Genomic DNA, 27,330 nt, shown 5'->3' with positions numbered 1-27,330 from the left:
TGTGTGTAGACCTGCTGCAGGAGAAACACTGGGGTCAGTGAACACTTTCCAATTTTCCTCCTTCCTAAACAGCAGTTTTAAAACACATTTGTTCACTAGTATTCTGGAATGGGATTTGCTTGCCACCTGTTCAGCTCTGTAATGTTTTATTTATTTTATTATGGTTGTGGTTACTTTGGCCTCCCTGGGCTTGAAAACTATAACCTCTCTGATGGTGGCCCACTTACAGGAGAAAAAAGACAATTTCTCCAAAGATGATGGGTTTTTATAGATGGTACACACAGGGTAATGACAAGTAGTGTAATAAAAATTGAATGTGCCTATTGTTATCATAATGACTTTTTAATGTAATATTTTCCCAATTTCTTGATTTGACGAGTAAACACAGTCTGAGCAACAGCTCCTAAATGTTAATGAGAACAACTCGCAGTTCATGCAGTCATTTGTAATTTACAAACTAGCAACTCAACATCTGCTAATTAACTAGCAAGGCACACACCAATAACTAGATAACTGGTACTTAATTGAGTTTTACTGACATCAGTGTGAAAAGTACTGTAGAAGCAATAGTAACAATAACATTTAACGTGGTTATTAATTCGGAATCATTTCATTTCAAGTTAAAAACTTTCTTTTAAAAACATGGTCTGTCAAGTGTTGGCATCTATCTGACAGCACAGCTTTATCAGGTAAAACCTCCAGCCTATAATAAAGGTTGCTTTGTACTGATGTGTGACAATGCTGGAAAGTATATTCAATCCCGCATGGCTGGAAATCAATAGTCTATATATCCCCCACAGACATTTATCAGACAATAAAATGTACACAGTGTCTATTGCAGACTTTGTATAAAAGACTTCAGCCTTGAAAAGGAAGCGTGTAGGTGGAAAACAGCCGTATAAAGCACCCAACCGTCTGGAAGATCTTTCCTTATGTAAAAAAACAAAACAAAAACAAAGTTTGTCAACTGTTTTGAAGATTTTTTTTCTCAAGTGTCGCCGCAGATAATATAGTACCACAAAAACAAGGTTCATTCTGAATGATGGTTTTTTTGTGTGAAACTATGATATCATACTACTATTCATATAAAAATACTATGCAGTATTATTAGTACTATGAGCAGCATTTTTATATTGAGAACTGACAGATTCACCTGTTTACGTATTCAAAAAGTAGCTTCACCAAGTCCTGCATTATGTTTGGCTCTTCCAGACTCATTTCTGTGTGCTAGTTTACTTGTGCTTTGGCCTCGCCTGAGTAAATAATCAGTCAACAGGCAGCTCCGCTGATTATTTTACAGTTTACTTCCCAGGGAGAATGGCCTTTACATCACAGAAGATAATGTCTTTTTAGGTCGTGATAGGGTGCAATCTGCTCAAAAGTTGAATAATAAGTTTCCTTTGTTTAAACAGCCTTAGGGGTTGTAAGCAATTACCAAACCGGTGAGATAGACACTTGGTGCTAATTACGTCTTCGTCCACCAGTTTCGCAGTAGACAGCCTCTCTATCAATGTTTCTTCGGTGGCAGAGAAAAAAAGGCATGCACTTCACCCCAAAGTAAACCTCACTGTGATTATAAATTATGTTCACATACACCAGGTAGCCTTTGGCCCAGCAGATAGAACACATCTCAGACCCCAATTCTCCAGTTGCTAACAGTGACTGAGTGTGGTGACACAAGAGCTGACACAGTGGCCAGGCAAGCAGAGAAATATCCCAGCCACAACGAGGAATCTTGCATAACACGACAACAAAGCTTTCTGCTTCTGCCTGGGTGTAAAATGACTCGGGGGAGGAGGGGCTGAGGGAATCTAGCTTAACTGTTTCTTAAATCCTGGCAGTAAAGGGAGGATTTTGAAAAGCAAGATGAAGGGGAATTGGAGGGAGGGCAAAGAAATCACAGAAAAGGTTTATCCACTATGGAGGAATGTGGAGCAGCAGTGATGGTGCACACACTAGAAATATCTGGTAACATGCGCATGCATCTTAAATAATGCACATATGTACGCACGCGTGCACATGCCAATGCAAATGTTAATGCACAAGAAGACAAATGAACAGAAGCGGTTTGGTGTTGTATGGGGAGGAAAGGATTCAATGATTGTGTGCAACAGGAACAAAGGAGAAGCTAGAGCACTCCGCCACTTATCTAGCAAGCCTCTCAAAGTGATTTGATAGGTAGCTACATTACCTTCATTATCACATATTTGCCAACAATACACAAAGGGGTATTTAAGAAAAAGATGCTTTTCGTTTTCAGAATCGGTGTCTTTAAATGTATTTTTCACCAACGCATTAAACACACAACCATTTCTCACTGTGCCTTAAAATGCGTGGAAGCAGTTTCAGTTCCACCCGCAGCTCATTCTCTTGGGAATTTGATCACATTCTCTGGGAACATCCTTCAATCAGAGGCTCTGTAATTTGTGTCACATTGCGAGAATTGATGAGGAGCCAGTGGTATGCTAATGCTTATTTCTTCTGCATGGGAATTGCAGGAGCTAAACAATAAACATAAACCACTGGCTACCCCCTAGAGGAATTATACACGGCTATCAATATTTCTGCTATGCTCCCACTACCCCGTGCAGCAGAAGTAGAGAAACTGCACTGGACTCTTAGCTCACTGTCATATTGACTTCCTACTGAAACTGAGAGTCAAACCCATGGGTGCGTAGTAAAAAAAATAAAAATAAGATAAAAATGACAGAAGTTTCTTAATCACGTGTGACAATGGATTTGTTACAGTGGATTTTTGTACCTACTTGAAGTGAATACCAATAAACAAAGGGAATACACACAACATTTTAGCTTGCTGCATACCACATCAGATTTAGCAGGGATGACACAACCTTCAGTGCCCTTCGTATATGCATATACTTTTGCACACACAAATACACACACAGATAGGCTTTGCATAGCTAACTCACTACCTGCAGAGACATGTGTTTTATTATTCATGTTTCCAATTTAACAAAAATTTACCTTCCAATACATAGTGGCATGTCTCCCCAATGGTTCAGGCCTCTCACATTAAACCATCGCCTTTCTCATTGAAGTGAGCGTCGGTGTTCTACCAAAGTACAGATAGAGGCCAATAAGGATTGCTGGTCTGTTTAAGGTAGCTTTGTTTAAACTCAGAAATTGCTTCTTTATCCAAATAAATTTGACTTAATGATTCATTTAACAAGTGCATCTGCCATTGTCATTGTTTGTCTTAATTTCTGATCACACTGACCGGCCTAGTTTCACTTCTCATTCATAGCCATCTTATATAGATCATGGTGTAAATGGAGTCTTTGTACAAATGAACACAGAACAGCATGTGCTCAGTTCAGTAACATCATTAATAGATCAACCAAAACAGCATGATTCTGATTAATTTTTATGCTTTTTTTCTTACTGATCGGTTAATCATTAGTAAATCTTTGGTTATATTCATGTTTATCATAAATATAACCAATTATTATGTTCATAATTGTTTATTGAAAAATTGCAGTTGTTTAAAAAAATATTTTGTATTATGTGCACCTGTAGACATTATTTGGATGGCCATTATGAAATTGAACCTGTTGTTTATAATAATCGTTTTCAAAAGTGTAAAAGTAGACAGATGGAGTGGCATAAATAACAACACCAATCATCAGACCACAAAGCTGCAATTTGTTTCATTTTAAATTAGTTGCTTTTGATTTCACTCGTTTCACCCGCTAGGCTTAGTAAACAAAATATATTTTTTAGATTTGGAAAAAATTGTGGTTGGGTTAAAATAAACATATTCACAAAATGTGATACCGAGGGGTCCTGTGCAACCATACATATGTGAAGAAATAGGACTGAGACCAATCGCACTGTTGCCATGACAGATGTGTCACTACATGGATGGATGGATGGATATGATCAGTACGATAGAAGCTTTCATTGAAGAAGTAATAGTCTAATCTTAGTGCGGTTCTTCCTAAATGCAGTGTCAGTGGGACATACCAACACCATGTGACTTATATTTCTTTTCATTATTAGAAAATTCATTATTAGAAACAAGTTGATTATTGTAGGGAAGACTGTATTGAGGATTTATGGACTCATCACATTTCTGTTTCCAGAGCGCTCCTTTTTGTGCTGCACCCCAAAGTCAATATGTAGAAGATTGTTAAATAATTCAACCTAAATTATTCAATGACTAATCTGAACATTTTCATTTTTTAACAAAATTTTCTTTTCATCAGAAAGACATTTTTGCTTTAGTCATGCATGCAAGTTGTTGGAATGTGCATGGCTTCCTATCGGGAGTGCATGTCCACAGTACTGGGTTAGATTTTTCATTGTCATTGTTGTGCGTGGGTGTTTAATCGTTTGTGCGTACGATGCAGTTCTCTCAGTGTGTGTACGTTTTTGTCAATTTGGAAACTCAGGAGTGTTTTGCTGTTTTCTTGCTGATTTTCTATAAAACCTGTTTATGATAAAGGGCACGACAGGGACAATTACTTGGTGACTAGAGATCAGTGTGGACGCACGCAGTGTGGTGTGAACAGATGGCAGAGTCAGTGAGAGGTTTGGATTCAACACCTTTCTCCCCAGTATAGCAAGAGATTTATGCAGTGGACTTTGACTCACATTTGCATGGACACACATTAGATATTGAAACTGAAAGGTTGTTGTCCTTGATTTACCAACACACCTTGTTACTTATGGTTATAGCCATTGTAATTTTATCCTCCAGCTCCCAGAAACCTGTGGGTGGAAGAAACTCAGTGTGGAGACATGCTGTCTGAAACACAGCGCAATAATGTCACTGTGTGCAGTGAAGCCAGAAAAAACTCAGAAATGTGTGTTTATTATAATTAGTTCAGTTAATAATCTACCTCTCGTGGGATAAGCCAATGCAGTCTTATTTCATGCTGAACACAGAGCCCACTTATTTATTTATTATTATTATTGTTATTATTATTATTATCATCATTATTTTTTGCATAACATGAGCACAGAGTAAAAGGATTTGGTTACCCTGCTGAGCACTTTGGGATGCCTGCCACTCTTCATTTAACAACTCTCATGCTATTACCCACTGTAAAATGTAAAACTCATTTACAATCAGAAAAACACCTTAATTTACCGTGTCTTTGTTTGGATCTAAGACAAATACACTGCATGTCTCACAGCCATCTTCTTTGTTGCCTAGCAGCAAAACTTCACTTTACATTAGGAGAACAGCAATGAAACAGATTTAGTTACATTTTTTTTTTTTTTTTTTGAGAAAAAGAGCATATACTAGTTGTGTTAGGTTCAGGTTCCCATTCATTATCAAAGCTGTTCACTGCTGATGCTGAAAAGAGAACATATAAATAGAACATTAGGTCATTATAAAGTAAAAAGAGGTTTTTTTGTGTTTTGTCTTGTTGAAATTTCATTATAAAAATGCTTCAGCCTCTACCTTAACTTTCAATTTTTCCTTTAGAGCCGGAAGCAAGACCTTCCCAGGGAGGAACAGGGTCCATCGATAAAGAACCTGGACTTCTGGCCAAAACTCATCACTCTGATGGTCTCTGTGATTGATGAAGACCGGACAGCTTACACCCCTGTCATTAACCAGTATGTATCTCTTTACTCGACAATATATGCATTTTCATCTCCTTGCATATACACTGATGAGCCTTATATTTTATGATTCTAACCATAACATGCGATAAAGGGCCATCCTGAAAAATGCATGTTGTGACAAATAAACTTTCACATAGTGAGGTTTACAGTTTTTCTATTCTTTATGTTGTGGCATGATGTGCTACTTTTTGAGATCTCTTCCCCACATTTTTTCGAACAAGTTCTATTAAAGTGTTTTCTCGATTCATTAGGTCTGGATGCAGTTATCCCTGGGTGTGGCTAGGAAAATTATACTTAGCTCTCCAAACAAAAAGGTTAATGTCAGTTAATTGATTAATAAATTAAACAATATTTTGAACACTGCATTTTTTAATTGCTCAGGTTGTCTTTGTGTAAAAATAAGCAATTTAATATAATATATTACATGTATTTTATTATTATTTATATAATAATATATAGAAGAAGAAGAAATCAGAAAGGGGCAAATTTGTTTTTTCTTGGCACGCTGAAGAAATGCAGGATGACTCAAAACTACACAATACTACAGTACTGTAGTTTATAAATTAAACAAATTTCATGACCTAAAGGAAAGAGAGTGTCATTTGCCTTTAAAGAAAATAAGATTAAATATATTTCCCTCTTTCTGCCTCGCTCATACATATCTGCTCAAATGCCTCCCACTTTTTGTTTTCTCCTTCTTCTTGCTGATTTACGATGCTTATTAAGACTCTGTTTATGCCCTGAGCTTTCTCTCCTACACTGTCTAATGATAGATTTGCAATATTCATGCCTAATGCCTCCACATTCCCCTGGTCAACTTCCAGAGTGACAGCAACTCAGATGCTTTTTCATGATAAATCCAGGAGGGGACTTGTTGCCTTTAAATAGGAGCCGCTGCAGCCATAGGGAGAAAAATGTTAGTCTGTCGCACTGTGTTGAGAATATTTACATGATGAAACTAGCCTTGAAAATTTCACGCATTTAAACTAATTTAAAAGAATACATTTTATGATTGGGGAAAAACATGGATGCTGCAGTTGTTTTTAAAAGCATAAGCATAGCAATATCCCCAGAAACACCTCATGCATAAACCATTTATTTCACCAAATAGAAGTAAGACTGTGGCAGAACATATTATGCTCATCTTCACCACAAATGGTTTTCATTATCTGGCCTACCTACAGTACACCATCTGGTTGCATGACAAGGCTGAGGAATAACTGAGATGGAAACAAAGATTCTTAGAGTGATAGAGATGAAAGTGCAATTGTTTCAGGGATTCTGTTCACTTTTCTTCTTCGCTGGGTGCAATGAATCAGCCTTTTGGACTTGGCTCCTTACCTCAATAAAAAGACCTGAGGTTGGGAAAAGGAGAACAGCAGAGTTTTTGTGTATGTGAGTAAGTGCACTTCAGCATTGCTTCTCTGCAGGAGTGTCCCAGCTGAGCAGATGATTACTGCTCCCATAGAAATTGTCGGACAAATGAGTTTGTTGTTAGAAACAAGGCGGCCTGGAGCAAAAGTAAAACATTTCCAGATAAATTGACCTTTCTCAAACCAAGGCTCCGCCATCTATAAATGTCCTCCCTTCACTGTCTGAAGATACAGATAATTAAACCATTGACATCTCACGTTCAAGCTTTGACTGAAAATCTATAGGCATTCAAAATAGAAGATTACTTCCCAAATGCGTTGCCACCTTCATTCTCTCTCTTTCACTTTGTCATTTCCTTCTGCACTTTTTCTCATCTTTAAGGCACGCACATACAACTCATTTCCGCCCCAATTCAACTAGGTTTGGAAATAGCGGGGGATTATTAGATTATGAGATGTCTTCTACCACATCTGTTAAGTCATTCGTTAGAGACCTGGGATGGCCATCAGACCATCCACTCGAGCGTGTCATTGTACGGAAATGAGTCTGATTGAAATCCGTTTGAATTCCACCAGGTTTCCACAGGAGCTGAATGCGGGCAAGATCAGCGCTGAAATCATGTGGAGTCTCTTTGCCCTGGATATGAAGTATGCAATGGAAGGTCAGTGCTCATCAGATAATTTTGCATGAGGGCATGCGTATATAAGTGACCGAGTGGAAGATTAAGACAAATGATATGAACTGACTGAGTCTTGGTGAAGAACAACAACTGACCTTTGTGTTGCTTTCTGCAGTCAAAAGTTCAGAGTGTTACTGTGTTTTATGCCTGTCTATGTAAGTGCTGTTTATCGGTTGGTGTCTCACTGTTTATCACCTGTGCCTGGCTGTGGTCAGCGCTACTGCCTATCTAGATTATGCTTGCTTTCTTTCATTCTATTGATCACTGTAGTGAAACTGGAACTTCTTTTAATCAAGATAAGCATTTGATCAATTGCACAATCAAAGACAAGTGAGATGCTCAGGTTTTGTGTCTCTTTATTTAATTACCTCCGTCGTTCAGTCACCGCCTTAAAAAAACAAAGAAAAGTATTTATGATGCCCCAGTGTTACTGCAGTTTGCAACATTTGGAGTAAGAGTCCCTGGCTAATGGCAAATTTCAGTAAGCAGTAGTAAGTTCGAGGCCCACTTTTAGTGCCCTAGGCAAGATTATGATTTGGTGATGTTACTGCTGTAATGCCACATGAGTAAATATGAGCAACTTTCTGCTCGAGGTAGAACTATCGCAGTATGTAAAACCTAAGCATGTAAAATTGGAGTAACTGGCCAACATTTAAATCAATATGAAAATGTTTATGAGATGAGATGAGATGAGATAGCCTTTATTTGTCAGTTGCAGGTCTTTTGCCCACAACCGAGATGACAGACCTTGCCGACCGTACATACAATACACAAACATCACATTGGAGAGACAGGTCAGGCTAGGTAGCGAGGAAAAAAAAACATCGAAATGTGTAACACAAAAGGATAATACAGGAATGCACAGATATCAACACACCATAGCACAATAAACACAGACAAGCAACATGGGAAAGAGTTCCAGTGTGTACATCTGATCTGGGACCGCTACAATCTTTGGACTGCGCCTCCAACTGACCCGATGTCCACATCAGAGGGGAGGTAAGCGTTGGAGGTGGCGTTGGATCCGGGGTAGGGAGGGTGATGCGTCGGTGAGTGCTTATCAGTATCAGTATATGTATGTGTGTGCGTGTCCATAGTTCAGCTGAGACAGTGTCCTTCGCCCTGCCAGGCTAAGTAAACAGTCTTCCAGCCAACCCAAGTGGCCTTGCATGGAATGGGAAGGAACAGACTAAACACAGTCGTTATCAGGGTGTTGTTGTTCAGCTCCGGCCTTGTAGCTGGCGCCGAAGGGGTATCCGCATAAGTGATGTTATTTTTTACTTTAGTGCAAACAGCTTATGAATTTCAAAGCAGTTCTACAGTCCAACACTGGTCTCTCCTCCCGTTGGAGAGCCGCGAGCTTCGCCATACTTGCGTTCTGTGATGTTGTCATTTCTTGCGCTCAAGGAGCCAATTTCTGAGAACTCACGGCAGTGTGCCTCCCCGAGATGTCATCCAATTTTGCGCCCAGAGATGTTATTCCGGGCTAGCCCTTCCGAGATGTATCCAGTCTGCAGTCAGAGATCTTATTCTGAGTATTCACAGCAGCCGTAGCCTCTCCAAGATCTTATCCGTGCTGACTCAATGGGCCCATTTTGAGAAACTCACGCCTCTCCCATTGTTCCAATCCCAGCGGGCAGCCTTGTGGGGGTTTGAACAGCCGGTTCCGCTTCTTAATTCTTCGATAAGTCAGGGCCAAGCCAGCTCCGATCAGCCAGAACCCTGTTACCATGGTTCCGAATAGGTAGATATCTTCAGCACTCAGGCTCACCCAAGCCCAAGGGAGAGGAGAGAAAGTGCGTCCGCCTCCTCCGAGAGCTAAAGTCAAATTTGCTTACACGCAGCATCAGTGACATCTTAATGTAAGATTTAGGATCATTGTTTCTCAATACTGAATTCTACGTCACAGAAACTCTTGACACAACTGTGCACATACAATATTAACTGTAATATAAGTGAATGCCGGATGGACAATATTGACCTGTTTGGAGGGAAAGTCAGTACCCTGGTTAGTCATACCTGCTCACCAGTGTCAGCAACCGAATTGTAGTTTAAAAATGATTTTGAAAAAGTCAGGTTATGCAGGAATCAGTGTATGTTTAGAGTCTATGGTGTTAGTATCAGCTGTTACTGCAGTGTGAGGCAAATGTTTTTTTAACAATGTGTGAGGCACATTGATCAATAGTACCAGACCTTTTCATGAGGAATAGGAGCAATGACAGAATATTTCTTCATCCTCTTTGGCACACCATTGGTGAGGGTATCTAGCTGGCATTTTCCAAAAACTGGCCCTAAAGAGGTTGGTATTTTCACTGTGCCCTTGACCAAGGCACTGGCTTTAGTCCCTAGGCACTGCAGAGTGGCAACCCATTACTTCTAAGATGGGTTAAATTCAGAAATTAAGTTTCCCTTGGGATAAAAGGATGTCTTATATCTTACTGATTGTAAGTCAAACAGTTTAAAATATTTAAAGATACAGAGCATGCAAGTGTGTGCTGGAGTTTTTTCTAATGTATTCTTTCTACTAGGGCTACATGATTATTATTATGATTATTTTAATCAAAATGCAGATCACGAGAAGCTGCCACAGTTGCCGATTTTAATAAATAAAAAAGTATGCTTTTTTGTCCTCTTTATTCACCTAACTTGAGTGCACCTAACTTAGATGAAAAATTAAAAACACAATGGTAAATCAACAGGTCTTTTTTTCACTTTTACATTGTTACTAACGTTTATTCACTTGACCCATATGCTCAAGAGGCAAAATAAAGTCTTTCACTACAATCATTGTACTTGCATGATTGATGTGAATAGCATTCAGAGAAAAGTGCTGGACACCTGTGAGATTTGACTGTGTTTCCTCTGTGACATTTGCATAGTCATTTTGTTTACTGGACATGTATCTTTAGCTAATAAGACTGTGTTGATAATTTTAGTACATCTCAGTGAACTGGATTCTGACGTGCTGTAGATTCTGTCTTTCGTGGGTGTCAGAGTTGATGTTGGATGATTGACATTAGCAACCACTGCGTTGTTTTTCTTGGTCTCCATGCATTCATTGTACTGCAGTTTGTGATGTTCTTTCGGGCAATAGAACCACTTAGTTATCCTTTCAGCACTTTCCGCATATGATGACTTCTTGGTTTAAAAACAATTGCCCTAAGTATATCCAAACTATTTCCAAACACGGATGGATGAACTTTACCATCTGCTGTGCCAAATATTTGATTCTTGTTGTATATGTCTATATAATGTAGTGTTGCTTGCTCGCAATGACTAGTCCAGGAAACCTCAACCTGAGTGCTACAAGGAACAGCTTACAGCACCATCATTCAGTCTTGTTGTCAGGTAGAGATTAAGAGAGAGGTTGATTTGCTTTCGCTTTGCTCTCTAGCATGCATGTTAAATATTGCACAATCATGTTCATTTCTGGGAATCCAAAATCATGATCAATATTAAAATTCAAGTAATTCTGCATCTCTATTTTTTACAGCATGTCCTTGTTTTGGCCAAATAAACACTGTATTTAACTTATTATATTACACAATAAACTGGAAGGTATTGAAAAAGGGCCACCAGACTGACATGCACTGTAAAGGTATAAAAATTACATTTTGCAGTTTCATGAGATTATTTATTAACTGTAATTGTGGACGAACCAAAAAGAGTGTAAACTGTTGCAGCTGTGTAGTACTGCAAAATGAAACTAGTATTTGTTTTTCTGTATGCTTTGGTGGTTTAATATAGATTTTGCAATACAAGTTAAGTCTTTTTTTTCCAGACAGCTAGCAGAGAGTTGCAGTGATCAGGTCATAAATCTCTGATATATTCTACCAGTACGAAAACAGATGTTCCCTGTTTTATGTGGGTTTTGTCTTTAATCCCTGCCCACGCGTTTTCTAGCTCTCCTCCCAAAAGGCAGTAAATGCCACCTGGAGGCTGGTTTTTGAGGTTGGTGGCTTCTGGATCAATCCCCACAGGATATATGGTGGGAGGCGGAATACAGAAAGGCGTTAATGAAGAGTGGGGTTGTGAACAAGTGTTAAGATGGTTTCGTGTCAGTGTGTTTGCACATAAGGACTCAGCAGGGTGTCACCCTTGGTTCTGAGTTTTTGTGGATTTCTGCTCTGAAGTCTAACTTAGATAAAGTTTGCCAAAGTCACGTCTCTGAAAAGCAATGAATGTTTTTGAGCTTTTTTTTTTTCACACAGAAATCACCCGCCCCCAACAGATGCTACTCTTAAGTTTACCAAATTCATCTTACTTATCTAATCACTTCATGTCATTCAACTCATTATTTCTATGAACAAAATGATTGTTTGTGACTATGTAGGACACAGCTTATCTGATTTGATTTATTTGATTTATGCATATTTGATTTGGGCAGAGAAGATAAAATGTCCAGCAGCATTTGGAAAATGATATCAAATGGTTTCCACCTCATATTAAATATTATGAGATTCTCTTTATCGACTGCGACCCTGATTTATCATTTACATTGATGTTGCAGTGGGTTTTTTTTTTTAAAACATGCATATTTTGCCTGGTCCAAGCTGAACATCTGAGCCACATCTGTGCTGAATTAAATATGACAGAAGACATATTTGTTACTTTGATGAAGGCAAGCAGGCTGGGTGATGTGATTGAGGTTTAAACACTAGAAATGCTCTTCAGACTGTGCTGAAGACGCAAAGCTCAGGAGCACCAAAGAGCTTATTGACAATTTATTCTCATCTACTCAGCATATACTTGCTGCTTCCTCTGTACTAAGCCTTCTTAAGTTGCTATAGCAACCAGGTGTCACGGTGAAGACACTGCAAACTGCAGTATTTCTTACACACACACACACACGAAGCATATACTGTATATTCTACATGTGTTATATTGAGAGGGTTGTAGTTTTGATATTTTTTTGTCAGGTAAGGCTACAGAATTCATGTCAATGTCCATTTTATATTTAATATACTGTGACAGGTGCAGAGTGTGTGTGTGTGTGGGGGGGTTCTATGGTGAGGTTAAAGAGCACAGAGTACAAAGATTTCAGGGTTATGTGAACTGAGACTTTCATAAACTCACACATAAATTTATACTTTAATCATATTTTTTTAATTCAAATTTCCACAGTAACTTTAGTAGTGGTATTTACTCATAACATATTAGGTGTCAGTAAATGCTGAGTAACCTCTATCACATACTTATGCTTTCATAAGTACGTCATACTTATGAAAGCATCACATACTTGTATAGCCTCAGACTTCCTTCACCCTCTGTCTTATATAGGATGTTGCTACTTCCTGTGCCCTGAAGTAAGAAAACAATTTGAAAGTTATTCTTTCATGACCCTTATTTCATCATTTGGCAATGCAGAACTTCTTGAACCTGTTTATCTGTTTGTACTTGAAGTACATTCAATTTGAATATTTTTCACACAATCCAGCTTGGTGGCATGTTGCACTGTTACCTGTGCAGGATTTAGTTCTGCAATACCTAACTTAAGAAAATTGAAAACTGTAACAATAAACAGCGAATATACTTTAAACATGACAAAGATAAGAAAAAATCATTTTCATTAGTGTACATTAAAGGTCAAAATAATGTATAATTATTATATTTGTTCTTCTTAGATATTAAACCAATAACTTAAAGAGAGTCAATAAAATTCTGTAATATATAAAAACATCTCGTGTGTTTACACTTCCTTGATAATATATGTATTTAAGCAAATCAATAATGCAACAGAGACAGTGAGAGCAGTTGGGGCTTTGTGTTTGTATGTGAGGATATCTGAGTCAGGGCAGCTGGGCATGTGACCACCTGGGGTGTTACTGACTGCTGTCACAGCAGGTTTGGGCAGCATGTGTGTTTGTGTGTGCGTGCACGATTTGCCCAGTGGAGTCAGTGTTACAAAAAGAGACGAGAATCACGGATGCACTCAGTCACACATACCCTCTTTCTCGCTCCTTGAGCCTGAACCCTTTTCCCCTGCTTTGCCTCCTCGTGCCTCTTCTTGTCATTACATCACTGCATGCCCACAGCAACACATGCCAGGAGGAGGAAATGACTGTCATGTTCCTCAAAGGAGCACTTTGTATGAATTATTGCTCACTTTTTTGTTGGATCGGCTAGTAGTTGGAGCTCTGGGTTTGGATTGGTGGAGAGAGGTTAGTAGTTAAATGAGGGAGCATTTTACAGCTCATAAACCACATAATGGTGTAGCAGAAGCACGCACACCCAAAATCATGCGAGATGCTTTACTACTTTACTGATTGTAAAACAGTACAAAACTTGGAAAGTTTGGATACACTTTTAAGCTACATCTTAAAGGGTTTGCATGTAAACTCGCGAAACATTTTCTTGGGAATAATAAAATTAAATATATTCACTGGTCACTATATTAGGAACATCTTGCTGGTGTCAGCTTGGACCCCCCTTTTGGTCTTCATTCACACACAGACTAGACAATGATTTCATGACATGCTGCAGTGATATATAAACATGTGGTGAGTGAAAACTCACAAAGTTCTCAGTGCATCATGTGAGTTCTTGCAACAGTTTGAGCCTATATCAGTATACCTAGGGAATGTTTTAGGGTCACTTGATCCAGCCTGCTATAAGCTTTATCAAAAAAGAAAGCCTTACGCCTCATATTAAAGATAGACAAGGTGTCTGTCTCCTGAATCCAAACTGGGTGCTGATTCCACGGGAGAGGGTCCTGGTGTCTGGAAGAACTGCCGGCCATTGTGCTATTAAAAACTCTAGAAACCACAAGTAAGCCTGCAGTCTGAGAGTGAAGTGCTGTTTTGCCATAGTATGTTATTATGAGGTCTTTAAGGGATAATGGGGCATGATTATTCCCATGCATATTTTGACTTATTTTCAAAACTTTGTGTGTGAGTAGAAGAATTTAAAATTCAGTTCTGGATTTAACAGGGAGCTAATGAAGAGAAGCTAATATGGGAGAAATACGGTCTATCTTTCTAGTCCTTGGTAGTAACATTTTGGATCAACTGGAGGCTTTTTAGGGACCTTTAATAGCAATGATAATGATCAGTAACAATATCTACAGTTTAGTGACTGTGGTCATAAATGGATAGAAATGGTCAGCAACAATACTCAAGCTACAATGTTTATACTTTGTGTGCAACGGGTACTCTGGGGTCCAAAGTGTACCAAAAAAATATTCCCGACACCATTACACCAGCCAGCAGCAGTCTGAACTGTTGATATCTGGCAGGATGGATCCATGCTTTCACATTCTTTACACCAAATCGTTACCCTACCATCGCAATGTTGCAGCAGCAATCGATGCTCGGCAGACCTGTCAGCATTTTTCCAGTTTCAGTTCCAGTTTCCTATTTTGATCAGCCTGTGTGAATTGCAGGCTCAATTTCTTTCTTTTTTTGTAGCACCCAATGTAGTCTGGTATCCATCCTTTTTAAGGTTTCATGCATCATGTTCAGAGATGTTCTTCCACAAAGCTTGGTTGTACGAGTGGTTACCTGAGTTATTGCAGTGTTCCTATCAGCTCAAAGCAGTCTAGCCATTTTTCTTTTATCTTTGGTATCAACAAGGCATTTTCCGAGTAGTAAACTGGCACTCAGTGGATATTTTCTCTTTTTTAAACAATTCTCTGCAAACCCTAAAGATGATTATGCAAAACTGCAATAGAACAGCAATTTCTGAAATACTCAAACCAGCCCATCTGGCGCCAACAGCCATGCCAAGTTTAAAGTCCCTTAGATCACCTTTCTGCTTCATCACTCCGTTTCACAGTCATGACTAAATATGTTAAATATCAAAGTGAACATCAGCAATTGATTGGTCACAATTCATGGTATGGCATGGTAAGAAAAGTCCTCTTAAAGATTCACATTCATTGTGTAAGAATACTATTCAGGAAGTTTTTTACATTTTGCTATGTCCAATACCACCTACAGTGTTATTTGAAAGTTGCATGTGTAATAGCAGAAACTGTAGACAAGTGACCAAATTGGTCCTGTAGGTCTATTTTAAGCTGCATACATATGTGTATGAACACGTGCACTGTTCCTGCACGTACCGTGTTTCGATGAGGTGGTAGAGAAGAGGTGATTTTTTTTTTAGCCAATTCAGGTTTCTGCTCAGCTGTCTCATTCAGACAAATGGAAGTATATCAGAGTAACCTGTTTATATAAGAAGGCCCATAAAACTGGCAGGGTGGATGACAGAGACACCCTGAAGGAGGTGGGCCGGAATATCCTGCTTCATTGGTCTATCTATCTGTGTCTGTATGCGTGTGTGTGTGTGTGTGTGTGTGTCCTTGTGTGCGCATGCGTGCGTACGTGCATGCATGTGTGCAGACAAATGTGCAGGCACTTTCGCACATTTGTTCACGCGCTCAGTTGTGCAAGTAAGTAAGAAGGAATGAATGAGAATATAAAGAGAATATTTGTGTCTTTGTGACTCTGTGCACAGATGTGCATGCACATTACTTAATGAAGTCTTTGATGCATCCTCTGCTTCCTGCTTGGAGGCCCTTGGTGCCAGTGCTGGTGCAGAAATGGATGCTGCTAATTTTAGCATCACTGTGAGAATCTCTGAATGTGTGAGAGGAGAGGGAAAGGGCGCTTCAGAGAGGTAGGAGGGATAACAAAAACAGAGTGGATAAAATAAGAGACAGAGAAAAGATGTGGGAGCATATCGAGTGTGAATGATTGTGATTATAGCTGAATGTATTCCCGCAATCCCTGATAACTTACTAACAAACTTGTAAAATTGTACTGTGTAGTTAGAAACTGACCTTTTAGAAGCATATCAATCATTATTATAATTTGCCATGTTGTTGTGTAGTTTGTTGATTTCTTAAAAAACCTTAAAAAAACATCCAACGGGGAGCATGCAGACTGGTCACTGAAGCTAAACAGAAGCAAATAAGGAAGAGAATAAAAATAGTGCTTCATTACAGCAACAACGGATTTATTTCTAGACTTTCAGACTGTGATGAAGTTTAAGGCACACATTTTATATGCACTGTATAGCTGTTTAATGACGGTGGTTCCCAGGGCATGCCATTGAAGATCTAGTGCCTCTGCAGCCCATTAACTCACCTTCAGCCTGTTGGAACAGCTTCGCTCCATAAAAGAGTTAAATTGAACTTCAGTTAATGTACAGTACGGTTTTGGTTTCTAAAACAAGGTGGTGTTTACAGGGCTGAGGCGTGCCTGATGTTTTTTAAACTATTCATTTCATTTTTTTTGGCATAAGACTGGAACCTCAGTTCAGATCTCTTAGTACATCATCTGACAGCTTATGTCTTTTTATATTCATTGACTTTATAAAGCACTGAAGAGCAGCTTTTTCATACATGGAGGTCTCATAAATGCTTAATAAAGCCTCCATTAAATGTAATGCCTTCTGTCAGTCCAGTTCAATAATAATGTTTTATATTTCCTCTCTTAAGGAGCTGCTGTATGATATGCAATGTTATTGTATTTGTTTTAATAAAATGGATAACATAAATCCGTACTTAATATCCACAAAGATATAGATTTAACATAAGACCACAAATGCCGCACTACGTGTTGCAGTGGTGATTCATTATCCTGAACCAGAGTGGAGCCTTAACATTAGTTCACCTCAGGTTTGGCTGTGTCTCAGTTCATTATATTTCTGTTTGAGTCTCATCAACATGGGTTGGTGTCTCTGTGGACTCTTGTGTTTTAGCCGAGCTGTGTCAGTAGACCCCTGTGATAAAGCTACGGAGGCCCTTTGACTGAACTGGGTCAGAAGCCAAGATGAAGGAATTATGCCACAGAGAAAAGTACACTGCCTTTGGCTGCCATTTTGCTCCTCTGGGCTTTTGTCTTGAGCACATCCGTCTAACCTTGCACTCTTACAGATATAGTCGCTGAATGGTAATTGTACAATGCAAAAGCTGCAGTAAACTCCTACACTTCATAATATCCACTGTATTAAATCAATGAGGCAGAGAGTGAGGCAGTCTCTTGTGAGTTTGTCTGTCCCTGTGGACTGCGTCACACAAGATGACATCCTCGCCAGGGACCTTGAGCCTACTCCTCCCTCAGGACAGCCCACACTGTTTACCACCAGCAGGGGAAAATGACACAGATCCAAATACACATACAACAGTGTATGAGTGCACAAAATGATATACTACACACATTTACATGCATATTTACAGCACGATTAAAAAGCTAGATGAGACAATGAGACCACGCTCAAGCTCACTTAATACTTTTGTTAATAAATGTGAGAAAGCATTGGTGTAAATCTTCTTTGTGAATGAGATTGTGGAAAGAGGACACTTGGTAAGGTTGGTGAGGGAGCTTAGTCATGCAGAGACAAAAGTTGCTTCTAATGGAAGTGTGTGGACTGTTTATTCCTAATGCATCCTATTTGGGACTAGCACCTGCATCTGTGTTTTGGACTGTGAAAACACATAGACGCCTGCCAGGCCAATCAGCTGAAGAGTGAAGGTCTTCATACAAGCTGTAATGGACAACATCCACCAGTACTAAAAAGAACTTTAGGTCTCATTTATAGAGCACCTCAGTGCCTTACTGAGTTTCATTCACTGGCATTTTTTTTTACCATTAACTTCATTAATTTAGTGAAAAATGTCTTAGGTGAAGTGTCCAATCGATCATATGCAGTCATAAGGCTTTCTGATCTCATCGGGCTGTCACTTTACCTTGTGTTACCTCATTTGCATACAGCTACTTTATTGCTGTGGCCCTCTGCAAAGTTTTGCATCATTCATGAAGAGCTGGAACAGAAACAAAACACATTAGCACCACATTATTGCCACAGTATTTATGATCAAGTGTACTTAAGCATATAGCTCACATCGAAGCATGAACAGCCATGGTACAATTAAATACTTATATAGTTTTTAATATGTCAGTGCAGTGACACCACGAGGCCTTGTGAAGCTGGATTTGCATAAATAATCATATCAGCATAACAATAAATTTGAATCAACTTACCTTGCAAAATGACAGATCTGACAAAGAGCTACAATATAATTACTGTCTACGAGGTGAAATTCGTAAGTGAATTATAAATTAATCGTGTTGAATTTCAACTTCCTGTAATTACATTTTTAAGAAGGCTCTGCCTGTTTTAAAGGCAAGCTATGTCTGTCGCCTTCAAGATTTTAAAATGGAATTCTCAGCTATAAAAAATTTAAAACCATTTTCAGGTGACTCATTGTGAAGTCAGGCAGCTTCTGTATGTTTTATTGCAGTATTTTTTTTAATGTTCCCTGCAGTCTTATTTACCTCAGTTTTTTTCCTCTGTTCAAAAAGAAAATTCACACTGGTAAGAAAAATGACTTTTAGTCCAAGTTTGAAAAGAATTATTCTCCCCCTTTGTGTTGCATTTTCTAGAAAGATGATATAAGATGATGTGTCTTTATGACTGAGGCGCTTTTAAAGTGAAGAGTATAGCCCTCTTTTAACCACTGTTAGTTACAGTAATTTGTATCCAGAATTAGCTTAAGGATTAAATCTCCTTTAATAGCCAGTAGTGCCAGTGTAACACAATAATACACACCCTTCATGCTGTTTCACTATACTTAAAGGATCGGTCCTTATGATGCCTCTTTTGGTATCCCTGATCTTTACTCAAGTGCTACGATTAAACCAAAAAACATCAGGATCAAATTTACAAGCTCTCCTCTAAAGCTGGAATAACCTTCAGTTAGAAAAGGCCTAAAATCAGATAAATTATCAACACAGAAATGTAACAGACAAAACGAAACGGAGCGTACATAACATGGTTGAAGACTACTGGATTCCTTTCATTTTGTTTCAAGCATGAACTCTTCTTAGAGTTGATTAATTTCCCTCAGCAAGTTTATAGCTAGAACAATCTGCTGTCAAAAAATAAAAATTGTTACCACTTTCTCTAACTAAGTCATTGATGCTCCTGTACATACAGTAATGAAGAAGCTCACTGGCAGCACTGAACAAAACACCTGCTGACCTCTACTTTTCTGTCTTCCAATTGACCTCCATCTGCTTCCTTTAGGTGATGATTGTAGGTGACTGTGAGTAGGTGACAGCAAAGGTGTATGCAAGCAGAGCTGAGGGCAGAAAGGTTGACACACTGTGATGGTGTATGTATATGTGTCTGTTCTGCTGTGTGTGTAAGCAGCCTTGCAGTGCCAGCTCGATTATTAAAGTGGCACTGCCATAGCTATTCAGATATTACAACCGTAGGTCCTCCCTAATAAAACAATGTAGACTCAGTATTCTGTGTTTAAACCAGCTGCTCCTTCTCTGACAACGACTGAATCAGTGAATTCAGGTAAGAACTAACATGGCAGTTTCAACATTGAAAACCACTTTAGCCTTGCTGGTTAGGTGCTGATGAAATTAGTGACATGTCAGGAAAAGAATTCATTTCCTGACATCATTGTGGTTTTTCATACCAGTAATCTACAGAAAATCACTTTAAACCAACCGGTATCATGGCTGCTTATGAAAATATTCAAAAATAAGTCTAATGTATGCATTTTCAAGCACAGACTACTTTGTGGAGTGGAGAAAATCAGTTGATTTTCTCCATGTCCTTTCTCCATGTCATTTTAGAATGTCTTTCTCTATGGCACTTATCTATCTGTTGTTACATTTGTCTTCACATTTCATAAAAATGTAACCCAGGTCTTTGCTTTGAAGACATTTTCTCTGGGGATATCAATATTATGTAACCTTTCAGTAAGATGCGTTGAAACAATAGTGTGCCATCCAATTATTATGTTAATGCTTCAGTAGAACTACTATAACACATGCATTCACATAGATATTTAATGTACATGACAGCCTGCCTATGTCTTTGTTAAAGTGGAGTCACGCTTATTAAATCAGGTATAAAACGAACTGCGGTAACAGCTGAAAACCGACTGACTCACGTACAGCACTCACTGTATTGTGTTTGAATGCATCTTGAGGCAGACACGTGTTAATTGCACATATGTAAATATTTTTTTTCTGAGCTTATAAGGAAGTATAGCGATCATGGAAAGCATGGCACTATTCATCAAAGTAAGCACTGAGGTTCTTATCAGGATTAAGCCACGACAGGCACGGTGCAATGCATTGGATTTAAACATGTCTTTGATGTTGTGTGCTTGTTTATATCTTTTCCTGCATTTGAATATGTGTGTGATTAGGTGGTTTCTTTCTTTCTGCTAAACTATTGTGCTCACTTATGTTCCCCGCTTTTTCAGCCTTATTGAGACCTCTTATCGTGTGTCCAGAAATAGACAAATGTTTTTATGGTTTAGTTAAAATGGATTACGGTATACATTTGGCATTACAGTACGCCTCAAATGTGTATCAAATGACCATATGATCAGATGTAGAGTGCCTACGCAACACATTCCATCTGTGAAACACTGAAGCAGCTGCTACACTAAATCGTGTCTGCCATCGAGAAAGGAATTGTATGGCTATTTGCATACTGGATAAAAGTGCATGAAAAATGAGAAGGAAAGGGTCGTGCAAAAAATGAAAAAACACCATACAAAATAACAGGGAGTGGTTGGCTAACAGAGACCAATAAAAAGACCAACACGTGATTCAATAGAAGCGTTGGATTTCCAAGGGGAGTGCAGGATGCTTTAGTGCAAGACTATAATGCTAACAAATGTGCACTAGTAGATAGCAACAACAGCTCCAGGAAACATCAGTCTGTTAGTCCATCGCTTTGAGCTGAAACATTGCAACAACTTTTTCATGGATTGTCATAATGTTGTTGTTTACAGATAAAAGAAAAATAATGTTTTTTTTACTTGTGTACGGCGCCCTCTTTTCATTTCTATTTGTGGATTTTTGAACAGAACTCGCCTCCCCCTGTTTTAATCAATGCTAATTAAATTTGATGTGTGTCAAAGCTGCACCAAATGTCCATTGTTTTGCTATGGCATACAGCTCTGTGTCAAGATCTCTGTTAAATGAGCATAACGGTGTTCTTAATGTGGAAGAGCGTGTGTCACATCTTGATTGGTAAAAATGCTTCTGCAGAGCATACACCTGTGCATCTTCACTCTCAGCTCCTTCAGCAAACTTGTTCTGTCCTCACTTCTTCTTAGAGATAGGAACTAAGACGTTCTGTTGTGGTGTGGTGAGATCAGTCTCTAGGTCACAGGCAAGAGGACAGAGGACAGTAGAAAAGGTGGCACATGACGGTAATTAGAAGGGCTCTATGTGTTTTGTGCTAATTAGCAAGGGTTAGCTCCCTGCCACCACTGCTACCGAATGCTCAACATTACAGTCTAAATTTAAGGCTTGTCAATGTTTGCACTGTTTAGCCAATATTGTAATGTTAGTATTTAACTAAAATCACAACTTGTACTGCTGGATCACGTCATTACTGGGTCACTCTCATAATTACCAGTTTCACAGCAAACAGCATTCCTGTTAGTATAATTGTTGTAATTGACCAAAAAAGTCACATTTTTTTAAAGCTGTTAAACATCCAGCTTGATGCTAAAATACGTAGGAGTGCATTGATATATACACATATATGGAAACCTCAGGCAACACACTGGCACCAATCCCTGTTCTAATAAGGGGACACACACACTTACAGTGTTTAAGTACAAACACAAATTGGACAAATTTCTGCATATTTCTGCAAAGGGACAATGCTGTGTTAGCAGCAGTAGATAGTTATCTCTGTCCTGGATGCAGTTTCCGCTTTACCATAATCAACTTTACTATAATCTGTGCAATAAAAATACAAGTGATGTCCTCATTTTACCACCTCAAAAGCTCAGCCATGCTCCCTTGCCCTTCTGCAGGCTATCTAAAGAACCTTTATAAAACAATAATGGCATAATTGTAATTATAATGGGATAAGAGAAATTACATTACTGCATTACAGATGTTCAATGTTTCACACAGTTATAGAATTGTGAAGGAAGCAAAGTATTAACTTTCACTATCAATATTACCCATTACTATTAAAACATCACTCATCCAACTGTGCAGAAAAGCTTTTAGTAAACAATTTTCTCACACGGTAGCATGACATTATATAATAAATGTAATTCCATTAGTATTCTTTTTTGTTTGGGTGGTTATTGATTAGGACAGCTGGAAGCCCAATAATGAGTGACTGGCAGCTTGTGTCACACCCAATGGAAACTTTTCCATTGCTGCCACCTCTCACACTTGATGTGAGCTTCTTGTGTGGCTGTAGACATGTACAGTAGACCTGTACAGAAAATGTGTTTGTCTTGTCAGTGAAGGATGGTCTCCTTGACCTATATGCTATCTTATCTGTGTTGAAACTGTGATGAAACAGTTTCCTGTATCCAATTTCTTCATTACAACACACTCTAGTGGTCCTTTGTGTTGTGTTAGTGTTGTGTTAGATTTTCCCTCCACCATATGGGCCTCTCATTTTTGCAGTTTTCTTCTTCTTCCGAGAGCCATAATCTCATCCGTGCCCATCACTGCAGTCGCAAAATGCTTTACTTCTTATTGGTCTTTCTCCAGTGGTCCCTTCTCTTTTGTCTGGCATTTCTCTTACAGTTTCTTTTTACTCATTTCCTTTCTTTTCTCTCATCTATTCTGTCCTAACCCCTTCGTTTGCACCATTACCATCCATCTCTTCTAAAGGGGATCCCATGAAAGTGTTTAATTGTTCTGAAATGCCCACGGTGAGCTGGACTAAATGACTCAGCAGACTTGTCAGCTGACATGAAAGTCTAATTCATTTTAGCTCTAGTTTGTTTGCAGTCATTCAAAAGCTTTCTGTCTCTGGTGAGAGCTGGACACATTCGCAGACGCATTTTATTTCCTTGTTCTTTGATAGCTCAAGGCTATACATAATCGAGGCTGTTAAGATGTCAGACTAAAAGCAAGCACTGTTGCGCAGGTGTTTTTCATGTTTATGGGGATATTTGCTTATTTATATAAGCAAATATAAGAGTATGTGAGTGTCTGTCGGCTCTTGTGGTTCTTGTGAAGATGTTGAAAGAACAACAGAATGCATTCAATACACTTACCACTAATTTATAGCATCCTCTCCGGTCAGTCCAGGTCCTTCTACCCATAAGACTATTTCATTTTACAACTTAGATTTCAGGGTGTCATTATTAATGACTTCCAGTGAATACTGCACTTGCTAACATGTGTGCCTCATGTTTTAATCTGCATTACAGAGCATGATAAGCACCGCCTATGCAAAAGCACTGAATACATGAATCTTCACTTCAAAGTCAAATGGTTCCATAATGAGTATGTCCGTGACCTGCCGGCCTTCAAGGATGTTCCACCTGAATATTCTCTGTGAGTAGTTTCCACACATCTACATGCACAAACACGGGTGTGCCCACACGCACGCACGCACGCACACACACACACACACACACACACACACACACACACACACACACACACACGCACACACACGTGTTACTGTATGAGCAAAGGTTTGTGCATGAACTGTTAGTTAAAATTATGGCAAAGATAAAACTAATACAGGCTAATTTAGCAGTAAATGAAAGTCATAATCAGCTTTTGTCAAAACAGTTTAGAGAGCTGTTGATTCAGCTGTAATAATTCCCAATGATATAAATGAGGATCAAATAAATAACGGAACAGCTTCTGTGCATCAACACAGATTCACTGCAGGAAATCTGCATCAAGTTAGGTGGAAGGTGATTTTGTATCAGAGCGCTGGTCTTCAATGGTAGTGCTAGTGAAGGATTAAAACTAAAAAGCCAAGTTAAAACATTTAAATTAGAGTGAAGTTAAAGGAGCATAAGTGGGAATGACATCACACCTACACGAGCTGTGCGGACATGGAACCCACGCCATGAAGCTCCCAGTGCACAGTTTTTGTACTGTTGCTAATGCCAGAGGAGGTTTGGATGAGGGCTGGAGATTGCACTCTGCACCCCAGTATTCAGTAACCCCCCTTTGTTACTTCATGTGGTCTGCAACTTTGTTAAGTTGCCGTGGTTCCTGAATGCTACCAGTTTGTAATAATACCACTTTAAGTTGAATATGTAATCTCTAGCACTATCTCTTTTACAAAATTACTTGTTGCAGCAATGGCATGCTATTGCATGTTTTAATCTGCATTACAGACTAGTGCTCATATTCACTGAGCTCTTTAGAACAAACCATTATTTTGAAAATATTTGCATGGCTAAGTGCTTGAATTTATATACCTGAGGCAGTGGGACTAAACATGGCTGAATTCAAAGATTAAGAGGTGCAGACCCATACTTTTGGCAATAGAGCTTAATTTATTTGTTTTGTCCAAATTCTATCATGTGGTAGTCATATCTGCCATTAGGCATTACAAAGCTTTATTAGATAATAAGTTTTCAGTGTTAAAATTAAATGGGTAAATATCACTCACCTTCAGCTGTATTGTTACAGAAGATATTTCACTTGAACAATCTATCTTTAAAACTTTGAATTTTTAAATATAATTTAAAACCATTGTTATACATGCAGCCGTTTCTGGTTAAGCAAGAATACTGTTATGATGAGGAGAAAGAATTTAAAGCACTTAGAAGCATTTTAGAATTTCAAAAAATGTTTTGTTCTGCTTTTTGTGTAAATAGCTGCGATATAGAAACATGTGCTGGATGCAAGTAACGCGCTGCCCTCTCTCATGCAGCCGGTTTATCAGAATAATGACTCACCCTTCCTGTCGGCCCAACTGTCACTCAAACACCATCAACAGCAAGATTGATTCTTCTAGAGGCATACACATCATACATACAAACACACGCACGCACACACACACAAGTCTCCCTGTCTGTCTTCCCTTTCTCTGTCACCCCGCCCACCTTATTTATTGGCTTTACTTCATGTGGCAGATGCCCTTAGCCAGAGTACACTGCAATTTTGGGGGAACATCCGCTGCTCTGAGGACAGACTCAGGCACAATATTAAACACGGAAATGTCAAAGTGAAACAGATAGAACAGCATTATTATTCCGCTAACAAATGTACTTCTTTACCAGACTCATTTGTTCCGGCCTGTCCTCCTCTGTCCTCTGTCTGAACTTCGCAGTCTAATCTGTCCACAAACTGAAATTTGATTTCAAAACCTTCGTGAATGACAACCTTGGTCAATACCACGAACAAAATCTGCCAACTTTTGAGTGCACTACAATCATTTTCAATTGATTCCCCCATATTTATATATGAAAATCTCTTGCCCTCTGCGTCTGAATAACTTCTGTATAATACAAAGAAACCCCAAACTACAGTTTGATCCTTTAATGAAAAAAGGCTTTTTTGTTTTAGGTGGTTTGAGCCATTTGTCATTCAGTGGCTTGATGAAAATGAAGATGTTGCTATGGATTTCCTCAATGGAGCGCTGGAAAGGGACAAGAAAGATGGAGTGAGTACATATTGAATTAGTTCTTAATATATAACTTTTATATTAACTCACCAAAGCCATTTGCGTGTTTATTCACAAGGACGGCCTGTTTAGCCTGAATTTACCTCTTGAGTAGGATATGGGAGGATAAAAGGAATTTCACACAGTCCAAACAGCCCTCGCTCTAAGACATGATTGGAATATTAATAAAATTTCAATTAAAAATTGATATGAACAGGAAACAAAACATGATTTTCAGGGCAAAGAAAGGCACTGAATGATCTTAGAGAATAATGAAAGGAAATGGGAAAAAGCTTCAGAAAACAACTGCAGTATACTGAGGTCTGTACGCTTGTTTGTTAATGTTTATCCGAGTAAAAAGATATATATTTCATCTCATGCATTTAACCAGATAAACACCTACAAATGCTACTATCAACATCACAGAATATTGTTTGCTAAAGTTAACATTTTCTGATATTTCAAACTGCATAGTGAAAGTGTTTTTTATTTAAACCTGCCCAAGTGGAAAACTTAAAAAAAGGGAGATTCCCAGGTTTTAAATGTCAAGCTCAGTTTATGCACAGCCTTTGAAAACAGTATTTCAGTGTCTTCTGTGATTTTTTTTTACAAGCTTTTTGAAGTCAGAAGCATATTCCTCTGTTATCTACTCATGGTGTCTATGACTGAGATATTTTTAACAGAAACACTATGCTAGAGAATATGTAGAAACTGCAGTATTTTTGGATGCAGGCCCATTTAAGCTCTATGCCTCCTACTCCCCATCAACGTCCATACTCCTCAATCAAGTGTAAAGTGTACTTTATTTTGGCAGTTTACTCATTATTTGTTGGAAACAGTTAAATTTTAAATTCATGAAATATCATAATCACCTAAAATGTATTGATTGTAGTTCATGTGTATACTGAATAACCACGGAAATTGATATGGTCTTTTGAAAGCATTTCAGATAGTTATGTGGCATGTTATTAGTGCATCCCCAGTCATTAGTAAACATCATCAGTACCTTTACTCAGTAAATACATTTTAATTATCTGTCTTTTTAAGATACAACTGTCAGGCAATTATGAAGGTGCCTAAAGGTCTTAAGGTCTGACATTTTTTCTTTCTCTTTCCCTTCCATGTTTCCTTGTCTGAACATGTCTCGACAGTTCCAGCAAACCTCAGAGCATGCCCTCTTTTCCTGTTCTGTGGTGGATGTGTTCACTCAGCTAAACCAGAGTTTTGAGATTATCAAGAAGCTGGAATGCCCAAACCCACAGGCTCTGGCTCACTTCATGTGCCGCTTTGCGAAGGTCAGG

The 27,330-nt window shown here is 38.6% G+C and overlaps 1 protein-coding gene across 3 annotated transcripts in view; it reads left to right on the top strand.

Annotated features, from left to right (window-relative positions):
• unc13c (unc-13 homolog C (C. elegans)) overlaps positions 1-27,330 on the top strand; it is a 115,280-nt gene that overhangs the window by 62,299 nt on the left and 25,651 nt on the right. For all 3 annotated transcript variants that reach the window (XM_084929933.1, XM_084929926.1, XM_084929938.1), the window contains exons 17-21: positions 5,456-5,589; positions 7,548-7,633; positions 23,826-23,952; positions 25,933-26,029; positions 27,181-27,324. In XM_084929933.1, the coding sequence (XP_084786059.1) occupies positions 5,456-5,589; positions 7,548-7,633; positions 23,826-23,952; positions 25,933-26,029; positions 27,181-27,324 (588 nt within the window). The remainder of the gene's footprint in view (positions 1-5,455; positions 5,590-7,547; positions 7,634-23,825; positions 23,953-25,932; positions 26,030-27,180; positions 27,325-27,330) is intronic.

The sequence above is a fragment of the Perissodus microlepis genome, chromosome 1 (genome assembly GCF_051167445.1).
Source record: "Perissodus microlepis isolate ML-2025 ecotype Zambia chromosome 1, ASM5116744v1, whole genome shotgun sequence".
NCBI classification, from domain to species: Eukaryota; Metazoa; Chordata; class Actinopteri; order Cichliformes; family Cichlidae; genus Perissodus; species Perissodus microlepis.
This window is presented reverse-complemented; position numbering and strand designations above follow the sequence as displayed.